The sequence below is a fragment of the Chiloscyllium plagiosum genome, unplaced genomic scaffold (assembly GCF_037043375.1).
Source record: "Chiloscyllium plagiosum isolate Xiang-an unplaced genomic scaffold, Cpla_swu_hap1 HiC_scaffold_22, whole genome shotgun sequence".
In the NCBI taxonomy this organism is placed as follows: Eukaryota; Metazoa; Chordata; class Chondrichthyes; order Orectolobiformes; family Hemiscylliidae; genus Chiloscyllium; species Chiloscyllium plagiosum.
Window position 1 is genome coordinate 27933842 of NW_028270160.1, and position 17484 is coordinate 27951325.

The 17484-nt window shown below is 41.6% G+C and overlaps 1 protein-coding gene across 2 annotated transcripts in view; it reads left to right on the forward strand.

Moving 5' to 3' along the window:
* inpp5f (inositol polyphosphate-5-phosphatase F) overlaps positions 1-17484 on the forward strand; it is a 204599-nt gene that overhangs the window by 97738 nt on the left and 89377 nt on the right. For both annotated transcript variants that reach the window (XM_043712705.2, XM_043712703.2), the window contains exon 3: positions 16530-16666. In XM_043712705.2, coding sequence (XP_043568640.2) covers positions 16530-16666 — 137 coding nt within the window. The remainder of the gene's footprint in view (positions 1-16529; positions 16667-17484) is intronic.

Consider the following 17484-nt stretch of genomic DNA (forward strand, 5'->3'; position numbering starts at 1 on the left):
GGGGTATAAAGGAAGTGGAGTATACTTGAGGGAAATCAGGAGGGCAAAAAGGGGACATGAGATAGCTTTGACAAATAGAATTAAGGAGATCCAAAGAGTTTTTACAAATGCATTAAGGACAAAAGGGTAGCTAGGGAGAGAATAGGGCCCCTCAAAGATCAGCAAGGCAGTCTTTGTGTGGAGCCATAGAAAATGGGAGAGCTACTAAATGAGTTTTGCGTCAGTATTTACTGTGGAAAAGGATATGGAAGATATAGACTGTAGGGAAATAGGTGGTGGCATCTTGCAAAATGTTCATATTACAGAGGAGGAAGTGCTGGATGTCTTGAAACTGCTAAGTCCCCAGGACCTGATCAGGTGTAACCTAGATCTCTGTGGGAAGCTACAGAAGTGATTGCTGGGCCTCTTGTTGAAATACTTGTATCATCGATAGTCACAGGTGAGATGCTAGAAGACTGGAGGTTGGCAAATGTGGTGCCACTGTTTAAGAATGGTAAGGACAAGCCAGGGAACTGTAGACCAGTGAGCCTGACGCCAGTGGTGACTAGTTGTTGGAGGGAATCCTGAGGGATAGGATGTACATGTATTTGGAAAGGCAAGGACTGATTAGTGATAGTCAACATGGCTTTGTGCATGGGAAATCATGTCTGACAAACTTGGTTGAGTTTTTTGAAGAAGTAACAAAGAGAATTGATGAGGGCAGAGGGGTAGATATAATCTATATGGACTTCAGTAAGGGGTTCGGCAAGTCTCCCCATTGGAGACTGAATAGCAAGGTTAGATCTCATGGAATACAGGGAGAACTAGCCATTTGGATACAGAACTGGCTCAAAGGTAGAAGACAGAGGATAGTGCTGGAGGGTACTTTTTCAGACTGGAGGCCAGTGACCAGTGGAGTGCCACAAGGATCGGTGTTGGGTCCTCTACGTTTTGTCATTTACATACGTGATTTGGATGCGAGCATAAGAGGTACATTCAGTTAAGTTTGCAGATGACACCAAAATTGGAGGTGTAGTGGACAGCGAAGAGGGTTACCTCCGATTACAACAGGATCTTGACCAGATGGGCCAATGGGCTGAGAAGTGGCAGATGGAGTTTAATTCCGATAAATGCGAGGTGCTGCATTTTGGGAAAGCAAATCTTAGCAGGACTTATACACTTAATAGTAAGGTCCTAGGGAGTGTTGCTGAACAAAGAGACCTTGGGGTGCAGGTTCATAGCTCCTTGAAAGTGGAATCGCAGGTAGATAAGATAGTGAAGGCGGTGTTTGCTATGCTTTCGTTTATTGGTCAGAGTATTGAGTACAGGAGTTGGGAGGTCATGTTGCGGCTGTACAGGACATTGGTTTAGCCTCTGTTGGGATATTGTGTGCAATTCTGTCCTTCCTATCGGCAAGATGTTGTGAAACTTGAAAGGGTTCAGAAAAGGTTTACAAGGATGTTGCCAGCGGTGGAGGATTTGAGCTGCAGGGAGAGGCTGAACAGGCTGGGGCTATTTTCCCTGGAGTGTCAGAGGCTGAGGGGTGACCTTAAAGAGATTTGCAAAATTTATGAAGGGTGTGGATAGGGTAAATCGGCAAATAGGGGTTGGGGAGTCCAGAACTAGAGGGCATAGGTTTAGGGTGAGAGATGAAAGATATAAAAAAGACCTAAGGGGCAACGTTTTCACGCAGAGGGTGGTACGAGTATGGAATGAGCTGCCAGAGGATGTGGTGGAGGCTGGTACAATTGCAACATCTAAGAGGCATTTGGATGGGTATATGAATAGGAAGGGTTTGGAGTGATATGAGCCAGGTGTTGGCAGGTGGGACTAGATTGGGTTGTGATATCGAGTCGGCATGGACTAGTTGGACCAAAGGGTCTGTTTCCATGCTGTACATCTCTATGACTCTGTCTCCCTCCCCTCCCCTCCGCCTCCCTCCCCTCCGCCTCCCTCCCCTCCGCCTCCCTCCCCTCCGCCTCCCTCCCCTCCGCCTCCCTCCCCTCCGCCTCCCTCCCCTCCGCCTCCCTCCCCTCCGCCTCCCTCCCCTCCGCCTCCCTCCCCTCCGCCTCCCTCCCCTCCGCCTCCCTCCCCTCCGCCTCCCTCCCCTCCGCCTCCCTCCCCTCCGCCTCCCTCCCCTCCGCCTCCCTCCCCTCCGCCTCCCTCCCCTCCGCCTCCCTCCCCTCCGCCTCCCTCGATAGTAGAGTCCATGAGTATTTTTAAGGTGGAGTTCGTTGGATGTTTGATAAACCAGAGTATGAAAATTGATCAGGGAAATGTGAAATAATTAAATCAGCCTTATCTTATTGTATGGCATAGCAGGCTGGAATGGTTAGGTGGCCAACCTTCATTCGCATGTTTGTATTAGTTGTACTTCCCTGGTAACTCATTAAATGAAATTTTTCATTAGGTGACTTAAAACACTTAATCAAAAAGATTTTAGTCAGGAATTGTGGAAAATGTAGTTGATTTTTCTCCAGTAACATGCTATTAGTTGGTTGGGAATCCATCCTTTTGTATAAATGTGATCCCATCCATTTAGTGGAGTTATTCATCAGTTGCAGTTGCTGAATGCATAGATTTTGTAGTAAGGCATTTTATTTAGTGGTTAATGGAGCTGTTGCTCGGAGTAGCTTAGCCAGCAAAGTACGTTTTCTCTCTTCAAAGTTATAAAAGATTGAAGATGTGGTGATTCTCTGGGTCTACTGTTTTCACAATGTTTAGTTAATTAAACTCTCTGCAGAAGTCTCACTGTGCAGCTCTTCATTCTTCAAGTGATCTGTCAGCCTGTGTGCTTGGAGAATTTAATATGGTAAACCCTTTATCTCTTTTCCACCATCCCCTCCACCCCACAGAAAACAAAAGGCTGAAAACCAAAACCGCTTTGATCAGATGTAGTGGGTTTTGGGGGGGGGGGATGGCTGTTATTGTAATTCACAAGGCCAAAAATGGCATGTTAATTTGAATCTGTCCTCTGAACAGAATAAAATCTATTTTTGGCTCAATTTGGGGAACACTTTTTGCTTTGGATGCATACCTTTTGTTCATATGCACTGGTGTGATGCTGCCATCTTGCAACACAATCCTTACTTTCCATTTACACACAAACATTGGTTGATGTTCACAGCAGAAGCCGAAGAATGGTTTTCAATATTTCACAGTCCTCATTGATCCAAGGTATAAGTTTGTAGTGGGAGAACTGAGATCAGCAGTTTATCAGCAATTTATCAGCAATTTGCATCCAATCTGCATTCTCAGTGAGTCGTCATTGAACAGATCTTTTCTGTCTGTGCCCATGTTTATTTGTGTGTCTTGGTGTGGCCAAAGTTGTAAACTCGAGCAGTTTACTTGGAATCAATCTGGCTTTCCTATTCTTGACTATCTCTTTAGATTTGTTGTCTGCAGATATGGATATAGACTTGTTTTGGGCCAGATTTGCATTTCCATTCAAGATTCCTTAAATATTTAGATTGCAGAGTATACTGTTCGTCATCTGATGTACTGGTGCGAGAGCAAATGGTTTTTCAAGCAGAATAGTTTTCATAGTTTCTCAGTTATCAATATTCTATGATTCAGTTCCTCACAAAAAACATGACGTGGTAAATGTGGTTAAGGAATATCCCACAGATCTCTCTCTAATGTCTCAGGTGTTAGTGACACTATGTGCCATCAAATCTGGTGTAAAAATTTGTCCCTTTCACAAGACATTACACATTTTTGCTTTTGAAGATCTAACATTCAGTTCATTAACTCTCTTCAACCTCCCAGGGTCACATTCAATTGGATTCCAAAGACTGCATCTCCGCATGGATGTAGTTCATAGAAAGCTCGCTTCACTAAGCCTGAGCTGACAACTCTGGGGTTTGTTTGAGCTCCAATTTTTCTTTGCTGCACCAAGCAAGTACCGTTTGTGGACTTTGCTCTTCCCCATTCTCAGCTACACTGAGCTATTACTGCCAGGAAGTTACGATGAACTAACTGTCTGGAGTTTGCTCGTGCAGCACTTGTGCTGCTTGAAGCCACTTTGTTTCAGCATCCTCCCAGTTTCTAGTTGCAGCTGTACCTAACTAACTGCAAATGCAAAACAATTCAAATGCAAAAGCCTTATTAAGCCCCACCAATCTCCATAATGACACAGCCTGCTCTGAGCTAATGGATGTTACAGCCTTTGAGTTCATGGAGTCTTTGAGTTAATTTTGCTCTGTCCAAAAAAAACCCTTTTCTGATTATATTTAATATGGCTAATCTCAAAGTGCCATTATCATTTTTAAGCATTATAGATTTCCATGCATTTCAGTTGCATTTATTCTATTTATTGAAAGTGAATGAATTCTTAAAGCTAAAAATATACTAAAACACAGGAGCTATGATTTAATATTTGTCACATCTTTCATTTTGTATATCTAGCCACCTCTTATATTTTGTGCCATTCACCTCAACTGTTCTGTGGTAGAAAGGTCCGTACTTGTTACTTTCCAGCTGAAGAAATTTGCTCCAAGTTCCTTATTTTGATTTCTGGGTGACCTTATCTGATATTGCTCACCTCCAGCTAGGTTCTTCCCCCCCCCCACCCCACAAGTAGAAGTGTCTGGGTCTAATTTGTCCAAGTCTTTTATCATTTTGAAGAGTTCTGTTTGGTCACCCCTTTAGCCTATTCTTTTATCAGAGAAAAGGGACCAAAGCTGCTCATCCTTTCCTGATGAAATTAAATTCCTAACATCAATGTTGTAAATTTTTTTCATACTCTTACCAATACATCTATTTTATTACAATGTGACAACATGGTATGCACATCCCTCTTCAATTGTAGTCTAGCTAGGGTTCAATAAAAGTTTGCAACCACTTCCCTACTTTTCACTTCCTTCACTCTGAGAAAGATATGAAAGTTTGCTTTTATTTTTAAAATGGCCTTTTAGTGATTTGCGTAGGTACTGCTCCTCAATCCTATTTGAATTCTTATATTCCAAGTAACTTCTGACCATATTTTTCACAGTAAAATGGAATACTTCTCATGAAGTTCTGGCCTATTCTACAAACTAATTAATGTGTATCTGTAATTTGTTGAGTCCTTTTTGTAATAGTGGCCTGCCTCCAATTTGGTAGTCTAAAATTTCAGGAGTGAGCTGAAATTGTTAAACTAACTATTTGAAACCTCTGCTGAGTTATTCTAGAAACTAACTGATGGCACTTGCGTTTCAAGTTTTTGATCCTGAGGGACAATATTCACACGTTTGGAAAGGCAAAGACTGATTTAAGGATAGTCAAAATGGCTTTGTGCATGGGAAATCATGTCTCATTAACTTGATTTGACTTTTTTGAAAAAGTACCAAAGAGAATTGATGAGGGCAGAGCAGTGGGTGTGATCTATATGGATTTCAGTAAGGCGTTTGACAACGTTCTCTATGGGACACTGGTTAGCAAGGTTAGATCTCATGGATTGCAGGGAGACCTAGCCATTTGGATACAGAACTGGCTTGAAGGTCGAAGACAGAGGGTGGTGGTGGAGGGTTGCTTTTCAGACTGGAAGGCTGTGACCAGTGGAGTGCACAAGGATTGGTGCTGGATCCATTAATCTTTATTTATATTAATGATTTGGATGTGAAAATAAGTACAGTTGGTAAATTTGCAGATGACATCAAAATTGGAGGTGTAGTGGACAGTGAAGAAGGTTACCTTGGATTACAATGGGCTCTTGACCAGGAGGCCAATGGGCTCAGGAGTGGCAGATGGAGTTGAGAGAAATGCAAGGTGCTGCATTTTGGGAAAGCAAGTCTTAGCAGGACTTATACACTTAATGGTAAGGTCCTAGGAAGTGTTGCTGAGCAAAGAGACCTTGGAGTGCAGGTTCATAGCTCCTTGAAAGTGGAGTTGCAGGTAGATAGGATAGTGAAGAAGGCATGAGGTAAGTGTTCGTTTATTAGTCAGAGTACTGAGTACAGGAGTTGGGAGGTCATGTTGTGGCTGTACAGGACATTGGTTAGGCTGTTTTTGGCATGTTGCGTGAAGTTCTGGTCTCCTTCCTATTGGAAAGATGTGAATCTTGAAAGGGTTCAGAAAAGATTTACAAGGATGTTGCCGGGTTGGAGGTTTTGAGCTACAGGTGACAGATGAGCTGAATAGGCTGAGGCTGTTTTCCCTGGAGCGTTGAAGGCTGGGGGTTACCTCATAGAGGTTTGCAAAATTGAGGGGCATGGATGGGGTAAATAGACAAAGTCTTTTCCCTGGGGTGGGGGAGTCCAGAATTAGATGGTATAGGTTTAGGGTGAGAGGAGAAAGAAATAAGAGACCTAAGGGGCAATGTTTTCACACAGAGGGTGGTGCGTGTATGGAATGCTGCCAGAGGAAGTGGTGGAGCCTGATACAATTGCAACATTTAAAAGGCATCTGGATGGGTATATGAATAGGAAGGGTTTGGAGGGATATGGGCCAAGTGCTGGCAAATGGGACTAGATTGTGTTGGGATATCTGGTCAGCATGGACGGGTTGGATCGAAGGGTCTGTTTCTTTGCTGTTCGTCTCTGACTCTGACACCAAGTCTGATTATCTAAAAGACTTGAAACAGCAATGCTTCTCCGATTGTATGCCAAGCAGGCATAGAGTGGTCTGTTATATATCATCTGTAAAGAGCTAGAAACCTGTGTGTATAAGTGTGTTTTAGTAGCAGCATTCACGACCACACTGAATTGTATGTACCGGCCTGAGCAGGTCTGCTAGTCGGGCAAGTTAGCTAAGAGTGCTGTAAACTTTAAAAGTCTGAACTGTTTATGTTCTGAACATTTCACCAGAAAATGGATTGCAGTGAGCAGAGGAAGCAGTCAGACATCTGGTTTTGTCGTGGGCAGTCTGGTGTTTTTGTGTTGAGCTGTGTTGGCTGCTGTCCAGCACTGTCTGGTTTTAGGTCTTTTGTATACTTAATCCACTGACATGGCTGTTTGTTCCTTTCCTCATTGGCAGCAGGCTCAAAGTGACTGGGTCACAGCAATCCGTTCCCATGCTCTCCTCCAACTCTCCCCTCGTCTCTCGAACCACAGCGAATCTCCCAGATGTGCGAATGTCACAACGATGACTGTTGTCTCATGGCCTCTGGCAGCCACTGTGAAACTCCCCTTTCCCAGAATGCACCAGCCCCTGACCCCTCCAAGGTGATGGCCTTAACCATTCAGCTGTCAATCTGACTGGCTGCCCTGTAGGAAATGGTTTTTCACTTCAAATGTAAAACAAAACATTGATAGTCATTTCGGTTGAACTGCTCTGCCTTGACCGTATTTAGGGATAACTGAAGCGATGACCTTATTGGAAGGTGTGTCTCTGCTCCGTGTAAATATATAGGTCACCGTCATAAATTCACAGACCAAGAAAATCCAATCTTATACTAAACAAAAATCTCCTGGCAGCGGTGTGAAGAATTTTAATTAACTGTCAAATGAGGAAGAGATTTATGGGACAGTAAAGCTGGGAGCTGTTGCTGAGATATAGCATTACAATGCTTGTGGTTTCCATGACACTCCAGTCGCTGCTGTTGCTGCATGTTTCCCCTCATTCCATCTTTACAAAACTCAACTCGTTAATCCCAGACATTGGTTTATAACCAGAACCACTCAGTCTTGGAAAGACAGGCCTCTCTTCAATTGAGCTGCTCAGGCAGGAAATGTAAATTTGACTGATGTTCTGAAGTGAGCACAAACAAGAGCCATTAAATGCACTCACTTGTATAATCGCAGAGACCAAAATCTTCCATGAGCTTGCACTGTGCTTTAAGACCTTTTTTTAAATGCAGCACAAAGTCCCTACTTCATACGTCCCAGACGTAGGGAGCCACACTAATTTAAAGAATTCCAAATTACCACGTAAGCTAAGAGTTTGTGTCCAGTAATCAGTTGCCAACTAAGTTAAGCATCTTTATTATTTAAAATCAAACCTTTTTAAAAGCTTCCTATTAATGCCCTGGTGCCAAAAACATGCTATTTGGGAGTATATTTGAAGAGCCGTGTTCAGGCGCAGTTCGCAGAAAGGCACCTTGGTAATTGATTTGATCTGGGGTGAGCCAGTTTTGTGGGGCGCGTATTTTCTAAATACATGCAAATGATCGTGGATCCCTAATGTTTACATTGGTAGTAACATGTTGAAAAATTTCAGAATATTTTGCAATGGCTTTACTAACTTTGTGTACCACTGCACAGGAAGCACCAGGGCAACATGGCAGCTGCTGTTTCAGGGCATCAAAAGCAACAGGGCCTCCTGCGCACACAGGCCTACACTGAGGTAATGTATCTGTGCAAACACTGTGCATTCACAGAAAAGAATGGCTTCATAAAATATACATGTGAATGGAAACTGTAACGTGAACCGATTATATTTGCACCTATAAAAGAAGGTTCCAGAACCCGTAATTGATTCAAACAAGATGCTGCATTACTGCGTAATATTTCCCCGACCCAGGAGTGCTTAATGGCCTGGTGAGGTGCTGATCCACTCTGGGCCTTGATAAACAGCAGGATTAAAAGCTGACCCCTTCTGAAGGGAGCCAGTTAATTGAGACGCTGCTCTTAACGTTGAGGTGATGAGTCGTCAGTTGGAGGCACTTGTTCTCCTTGGATTTGATTTTGATTTATTGTTGTCACGTGTACCTACATACAATGGAAAAGTTTGGTTTTGCATGCAGTACAGCACATTGTATTCTTTGCTGTATTCCATTACCCAATGTTACAGCAGCGGAGAAGGCAAACAGAGCGAGATCAATATAAATTTGAGGTCCATTCAAAAGTCTAATAATATTGGGGAAGAAGCTGATCTTGAATTATGAATCATGAACTTCACAGCTGAATTAGTGATGGCTGTACCAACTGATGCCTGATAGGGGAGCGCATGAGGTGGTTGAGGTGAGATAAGTGGCATCTCTCACGGAAGAGAAGCGAACCTGTTAATGCAGACTTGGCACTGATTACAATGGCATCAGTTTTCATTCTTCCAAATTTTCCTCTGCTATCATGACTGTCGTTTCCACTTTTAAACTTTATTTTGAATTACTCATCTATTTATTTTGGGTTATCCTTGTCCCCTTTCAGTCTTTGCAGCATTAATGCTGGAGGCCATGGTTAGAGTTCTCTTTTATAGATTTACTTTTCTAATAGTTTTCTTTTGAAGCTCAGATGGGTACAGATTTGCAGTATGAAAGGTAGAGTCCAAGCAGGAAGCCATGTTAACTATTGATTAAAAACCTGGAGATGTTTTGAGGAAGTGAAAGCTAAAGGAAATGTTGAACTTCATACTTGAGATGCTGGGAGAGAGGAGAAGACTGTTCAGTGTTGAAGGCTGCCTGTGTGATACGTGAACCCCCTTTTTGACTATTGAAATGATGATGCACACAATCTTGGAAAATGAAAATTCAACAGCAGCATGTTCTGCTTGTTTCTAACCATGTGGGCCATTGTCAGTATTTTTGTATAACACTTCAATCTACTTCTGTGTGCATTCATCAAAGATCAGATTTCAGAGCATAATGCCTCTAGACTTGAATGAAAAATAAAATCAAGTGGAGTGCAAAATGGTCTCTGCCTTGACTGTAATGTGACATTTTAAAAAAACAATTAAATTTGAATATGTACTCTAAGGCATTGCTGTACAATAACTGTGACTCATGGACTTGACATGAACAGTGTGTTAGGAGATATGCTGTACATTTCTTAAGTCCTGGAGAGGTTCCACCAGCACTCCTCCCACAAGATCTTGGCAATCCATTAGCAGTGTTCTAACTTGGTCCAGCAGCAACATATTGACCATGCTGTTAGAGCTCTGCTGAGTGGACCCTAACACCCATGTGCCTGAGCCCTTGACGCAGAGCTTTGACATGGCACATGAGCTTCAGGAGGGCAGATGGGACACCCAACACTGCCTCAGAATAAGTGCAGGACCCTGGGCCCATGACTAGCCCAGTAAAGGCGAAGCACCTGGGCTGGAGGTGTACACCTAGAGTCTCCTCACGAAAGGCAGGTGCTCCACTCTCCAATTCCACAAACCACACTCTGCCCAAACTGTCACAGAGACCGTAGGCTGTGCATTGGACTCTTTTTAATTATGTGAGTATTCATTTTAAAATGGAAGCAAGAGAAGACCATTTGTAATGAAGAGATGCACTTTAATACAGTCAGTCATAGAAATGTACAGCATGGAAACAGACCCTTCAGTTCACCCAGTCCGTGCCAGTCTATTTACCCTATCCATCGGTTCTGACGTAATGCGATAGTTCTGTTCTTTTAGGATAAGCAAATTGTGCAATAACCGTGCCATTTACATTAATGGAGCTGGAATCACGTTATAGACAATACAGGTACGTAAATTTTGTGTTCTACAAATAACTGTCTAAATTCCTCAATCATGTTTAAGCCAATTCACGTTGAAGAAATGCGTGATATAGCAGAACTTAATGTAACCCAGAAACCCATTCACTGGCTAATCTACTTCACTGATATACAGGCACTGCCGCAAGAAATGGCCTGTTGCTTCTGAATAGATTGCCAATAGATATATTGTAAGTCATTTCTGTCGAGCCAAACCATTAAAGGGGGGCACAAAGGAACATTAAATGATGTGTGTTCCTCTTGCAATTGTATGTTAATTACAATGAGCTACCTTTTAATTTGGCTATTCAATCAGAAATCTCGCAGTCAAATACGTAAACAATTGCTTAAACTTTTATGCACATAGCAACCAAAATAAGACCCCTTAAGTAAGCAAGTTCTTTGGAAGAATGGTCCTCATTCACGCAAAGCTCTGCAGATTTTCCTTCCTTTTCCTGAGCCTTGCCTGTGATGTGTAAAGTTTTAAGATAATTTCTTGAGCAGCAAGCATTGAGATGTAAGCAGGTTTTTATGCTTATTGGTAATTGCTGTATTTGGAGTGCCTAAGCTACCCTTTGAACATTTCACACAGTGCTTTTAACTCTGACCATTTTAGTTTATGATGGTCCTTTTGTGTCAAACCTGCGTGCTAACCAGACAAATCATTAATTTACGTCAGTACATCAAGGTTATAGAACACAATGTAGAATGAAGTGTTACAGCTACAGAGAAGGTACAGAGAAAGATGAACTCTAATTTATGAGCGATCCATTCATAAGCATGATGATGACGGGGAAGAAAATTCTTCAATTTGCTGTGTTTTCTCCAACTTTTTTATCTTCCGTGTGACGCAAGAGAGTAGATAACCGGGGTGGGAGGGCTCTTTATGTTGGCTGCTTTCCCAAGGCAGCAGGCAGCATCGATGGAGTCAGTGGAAGGAAGGCTGGTTTGCGTGATGGACTGGGCTGTGTTCACAACTCTTAATTTATTGCTGTTTTGAGCAGTTGCCATACCAAGCTGTGATTAATCTGGATAGGATGTTTTATATGGTGCATCTATAAAAATTACTAAGTTATTGTGGGCATGCCAAATTTCCTTAGCCTCAAGTTAGTTTTGTGCATTTTCTTTGAAAGTTGGATGACCAGTGGGCAATTGCACCCCAACAGCAACAAGGTTAATGTGGACCAAGTTAAAAACCTCTCAACACCAGGTTATAGCCAAGAGTGTGGTGCTGGAAAAGCACAGCAGATCAGGCAGCATCTGAGGAGTAGGAGAATCGACATTTTGGATGTAAGCCCCTCAATTAGCATCTGCAGTCCTCACTTTGTCCTAGTTGATTTCAATGCCAGGTTATAGTCCAGCAGGTTTATTTGGAATCACTAGCTTTTGGAGTGCTGCTTCTTCATCAGGTAGTGTCGTGGAGAAAATGTAGAGAATCACCAGAAGACGCAGAGAGTTCTTCAAGAAGCAGGTCTTTTATTTGCAAACAAAAAAACCATGACAGAAAGCAGATTCTCGAATGCCTGCGAACCTCAGGGTCTGTGATTTTTAAAATATCTCTTTTTTAATCATGTTCCTGTTAGCTTATCAGCATGTCCAACTCTCTTAATCAAAGTACCTCAATCTAGCTACACAATAAACCAGTGATGTTAGTTCCCATTATCTCTTTAGTTGTACATTCTACTTAATGTTGTTCTCATGTCACTGTTAAATATTTATTATCACCTCTGCTAAAGTAATCTTCTATTCCAGACTAACCTGTCATGATAGATATTTAACTGTTCCATCAATTACAAGAGTCTCCTGTCTCCAGCTGACTCTACTAACTATTAATTAGATATTTAATGTCATGTCCCAAATATTTATGGCCCCAATCTTGTCATAATGTCACTTAACAGGGAAACTAGCTCATCTCGCCACAGTGACCGTTCAGCCTTAGCCTTACTCTGCTAATTGGTGTAAGAGCATTCCGCTATTCTTATCCCATCCTGCCTTCCACAGAACACCGCTTGCCAGTGGTCTTCATGTTTTAACCCTTCCCATGCTTTTTATTTTCCATAGTAGTTGTCCACTTGGAAGAAGCAGTACTTCAAAAGCTAGTGCCTCCAAATAAACCCTTCTTCAGGGCTCTTGAAGAAGGGCTTATGCCCGAAATGTCGATTCTCCTGTTCCTTGGATGCTGCCTGACCTGCTGTGCTTTTCCAGCAACACATTTTCAGCTGCAATTGATATTTGCATAGGAATAGCTGGTAAGTTCTTAACATTTGGAAGTTAGGTGTGATCAGATTGATGTAATTATTATCCACAGCCTCATTACTGGCTTCCAGCTATGTACATTGAGGTGTATCTTCTATAAACTCATTCAGGTTTTTCTATTGAAGTACATAATTAAGGGAAACCAAAATGTTCTTGGTCGCTCCTCGGGTGTGTTCTGTCTGAATTGAATGTGGCTTTTGATAGAAATCTCCATGGCTTCTACTTCAAAGTCTGCCTTCAGTTTTGAAGAGATCTACTTGGTCACTCCTTTTGCCTCGTGTTTGTCACGAAAAGGGAGCAAAGCTGCTTATCCTTTCCTGATTTAAATTCTTGTCGTCAACCTTGCAAATGTGTTTTGTGCTTTTTCCAATGCTTCAGTTTTGCTTATAATGAGGCAGCCTGAAATACTTTTCAATTGTAGTCTTGCCAGGTTCCATTAAAAGTTTGCAATAACTTCCCTACTTTTCACTACTTCCTTTTCAAGAAGAAATGAGAGTTTACTTTATTTTAAAAATGGCCTTATTAACATGCTTTGCTTACTTTAGTGATTTGCATAGGTACTGGTTCTCTAGCTCATTTGAATTCTTCTATTCCAGGTGCTTTTGGATCTTGTGCTAAAATAGAATGAAATTTTGAAGTTGATTTGTCTCTGTCCCACTCTGGCTGGTGTGCAGAAGAGTTGTTATCTTGAGGACGACCAAGCTTTTTTTTGTCTGTTTCCAACATCTCATTGTTTACTTTTGCCCTCAGCTTTTTTCACGCCATTCCCAATGACTCTATCCAGGCATTCTAGTCACCAGCAAGGACTTCCAATCCATTGACTTTGATCCTGGTCAATTTGAGTTTTTGTTTGCAGATGTCCTTGTGTCCTAGGTGTGGGTGACCTCTTAGTCTCATGCTCGTGACCAGCTCGCTGCAGGGCAAATGTCTCTGAAACGTGGCCATTATCAATTGGGCAAATGTACTTGAGAGGTGAGTGGGGTCCCTGTCTGTGGGTGTACTTAGAGACAGACTTAGAAACAGACAAAAAAAAGCTTGGTCGTCCTCAAGATAACAACTCTTCTGCACACCAGCCAGAGTGGGACAGAGACAAATCAACTTCAAAATTTCATAGAGATGTACAGCACAGAAACAAACCCTTCAGTCCAACTCATCCATGCTGACCAGTATCCTAAATTAATACAATCTCACTTGTCAACATTTGGCACACGTCCCTCCAACCCCTTCCTATTCATAAACCCATCAAGATGCCTTTTGAAAGTTGTAATTGTACAAGCTTCCACCACTTCCTCTGGCACCTCATTCCATACACACACCACCCTCTGCTTGAAAAGGTTGCCCCTTCATACTTGAGCAGCACTGGAAAGGTCTTGTGTCTGTGGATGTTGAAAGGTGGCAGTAGTGGATGTTCATGTATCCTGCCCTTTGTGACTAATAGCTCATTGGCGTTCACTAACTGAACTTCCTGTACTTGGACATCTCCCATGAAGAACATGTTCTCCTAAGGCAGCAGAGGTGGTAGCACTTGTGTGTCTTGGCTTCTGAGGTTTCATGACGGTAACAGAGGATGCTAAGTACACACGGACCTTTCTATTTTTGGTTATTTGGTCCACCTTAGATTTCTCCACCTGGATATGGGAACTGCAGCTTTGGTGGTGATGGTGCTGATTTAAGGGAGGGACATGTTACTGATTATTCATGTAAGCTATATGAAGTTTTCGATGGTCTCCAGAGAGAGTTGGTAGTTGATGCAATGTGGAGTTTAAGTTATCATTTGTATAGTTGGGCAGCTGCATGTTTGCTCTGAAGCATAGTTTAGTAGGCTCTATGGATTTCTTGCCAACCTGCAGTAAATGCTTGCTTTTATGATGTATTCTGTTCTCTCCATGTCAATGACAGAAACTCTTGAATGTTATCATCTTTTTACATTAGTATCATACTTTAAAAAGCTGTCTTCCACATGCTAAACTGTAGTTAGCAGATGTGTGCTATTAGCTTAAAGCAGTCGTAACCAAAACCATAAATAATTAGACATGTTCTATGTCAGCTTGTCAGTAAATCTAGATATGATTGATAGTTTCACTTTGTTATTGCAGCACTCGTTGTCAGAGCCCTAGCTAAATAAAAGCGAGAACTGTTTGCTTTCAGTGTGTTGAGCAGAATTAAATAGCTTTTCTCAAATATATAATTTTAATAGCTATCTGGAGGAGCTATACTTATTCAAAGGTGGAAGGTGAAATCTTAAATCTTATTCCATGAATCTTGGGCAAACCCATGTTTGACTTGGAGGGAATTCAACACCTTGGCGAAAAGGGTTCAGTCAGGGCAAGGTGCAGAGCCTAAGCTTGGATGCAGAAGATTCAGGATGTTTATGATGATTAAGGGCTTTGCAATAAATAGAGAGAATCTCTTTCCTTTGAGAGTCCTGAATCAAGACAGCATGACACTTAAAATTAAAGCTCTGCTATTCGAGGATGATGCCAAGAAGCACTTTGTCCCTTTGAGTAGAAAAAACCTAGAACTTGCTTTCTCCAAATGAGGTTGGGGCTAAGTTGAAAACTTTAAAATGGAGATTTGATGGGTTTTTGTTCAGTTTGGTTACCATTGTCCCAGACGGCCACTCACTCATTAGAGAACGACGACTGGTGGTGAGTTTAAACTGAGTCGCTACATCTTGGATGAGGTTGAGAAGGTGTGACCTCAGCTGGTGCAGGTGTTGAACCCATGCTGTTGACTAGGCAAACCAGCTGTCCAGACAACTGGGTGAACTGAACCCACATCCCCCACTCCTGTTCAGTGAGTGTTGAGGTCACAGACCAAAGTGGTGACAGGTCAGTCCTGATCTAACTGGGTGGTTGAACAGACTTGCTGGATTAAATGGCTCTCTTTCTGAACTCTTAATGTCTTTTCCACTGACCATGACCATCCATGCATCACTTCCTCATGGAGGTGACTAACCAGTTGTCTGTTTAGAAGCAAACTATTGTTATGTAAATGTGGATGTACTAATCCTTTGAGATTAAAAGCTGGCATTGATAGCACCACGTGTTCTCAAAATGACCTGTAACAGGTGCTCCAGCTACTGGGGTAACTAGTTACCTAGAAGCGATAAAACAGATTCAAATTTGGCCAATCAGTTTAAGTTATACCCTGAAAAATACCAAATCCCAATCAAGTTTGAATTGAATACGTTGACAATCTTAAAATGACGCAATCTGATGCTTTGGAATATAACACCAGGGAAAATTGAACAGTTGGGAGGAGAACTGCCACCAGACCAACAGCTGTAAACTGCTAGTCAGAACTGAGGGACCTGTCTAGAGAAGGAGTTGGCACAGAGGAAAACCTCAATACTGAGAGCCAATCGACAGATGAAGATAAAGCGAAGATTTGGCCGCTGGCTGATTTTAAAATTTGAATTTTCCTGTAAATATTAATTGAGTGTTTTATTGGACTAGTGTTATAGAAGGGACGGTAAAGATAAGTTAGCAAAAGGAGGCAAAAATAGTTGAATTAATTGTTCTCTGTTATACTTTAACAAATAAAATTGTTGATTTTTACTTTAAATAGTTTTTGGCCCCTCAAAATTTCACAGATTACTGCATGGGATAAATCTTTTTTGTATTGCTGGCTTAAATTAAGCAGGAGGTTTACCCCGTGTCATAACACTATAGTAAGAATATTCTGTCTGTTTTATGATTTAAGATCTTTTTAAAGAGTTGAAATTCATGGTTTAACATATTGAAACACATATCTTTCTCTGCTGTGCAATAAAATACCATGTTAGTAATCATCCATTTTCTCATTGATCCGATATGACTTAGGACAATTTTAGCACTGCATATTCTGTATGTACAGTTAGTGGTAGAAGTGGTCATTTTCTTGGATGTGTTTGTCCATCTGGGTAGTGATGTAAGCTTGCTTCCTAATTTTGACTGACTTTGGCTTCCTTTTCAGATTTTGCATGGCAGCTCCTTCTAATCCGACAAAAATCCTTGATTGGAAAGCTTCCTGAGGATCATGATGTTTACAAAATTACGAAGATAGCAGTGATCCCACTGTCTGAAGCAGAGCCTCAGGATCTGGAATTGGAGGTAATAAAAAGCCTGTATTGAGTCCTGTTTTTGCTTTACCGGCATACATATTCTTCCTATCTCAACGAGTAAAAGATTTTACAAGTTACCTTAGACTATGCGACTTTAAATTAAAATTTTGACATGTTTAAAAACCTGTCAGATGTGACATTAATACTTGGAAATGCAAAACCACATACTTTCGGCAACTGTTAGCTTCAGGTACTACATTTAAAATCTAAGTTTTGTATTGTATTCAAATTTGGGTTCACAAGTTAAAGATTCCTTTCAAACCTGATTTGACAGCAATGTTGGAACAGTGAATAAGAAGTTTGCAAAACTTAATCCTGTCCCAATAGTTACCAGTGTTGAATCACTGGAATATTCTGGTGCATCATTCAAAGTGAAATGTGCTTGGGCGGTCTTGTGTTATTTTCGATGGGTGTAATTTTACAATTCCAAAGCAGTACTGGAATAAAATTTAATCAATATCAGACCCATGCCAATGTGTTCTTCTGTTATTGAGATTGTGAAGCATTGGTTGTTAGTTTATCCTGATATTTGCCTTGCTCCATTTCACCTGGGATGTCTACGCTGAACAGATGCTAAGACCAAAACACTTTCATCCCAATCCTATACTAGCTTGTAAATAAATGCTAGCGAGCCAGTTAGATATTTTGTTTCATTTCATGAGTAACATGAGGCATTGAACACTGAATAGTTAATCAGTGGTATCCTTGCATCTCCTATTTTGTGCTAAATCTTTGCACAAGGGGAGGCAATGGCCTAGTGATATTATTGCTGGATTCTTAATCTAAAGATGCGGGTAATGTTCTGGG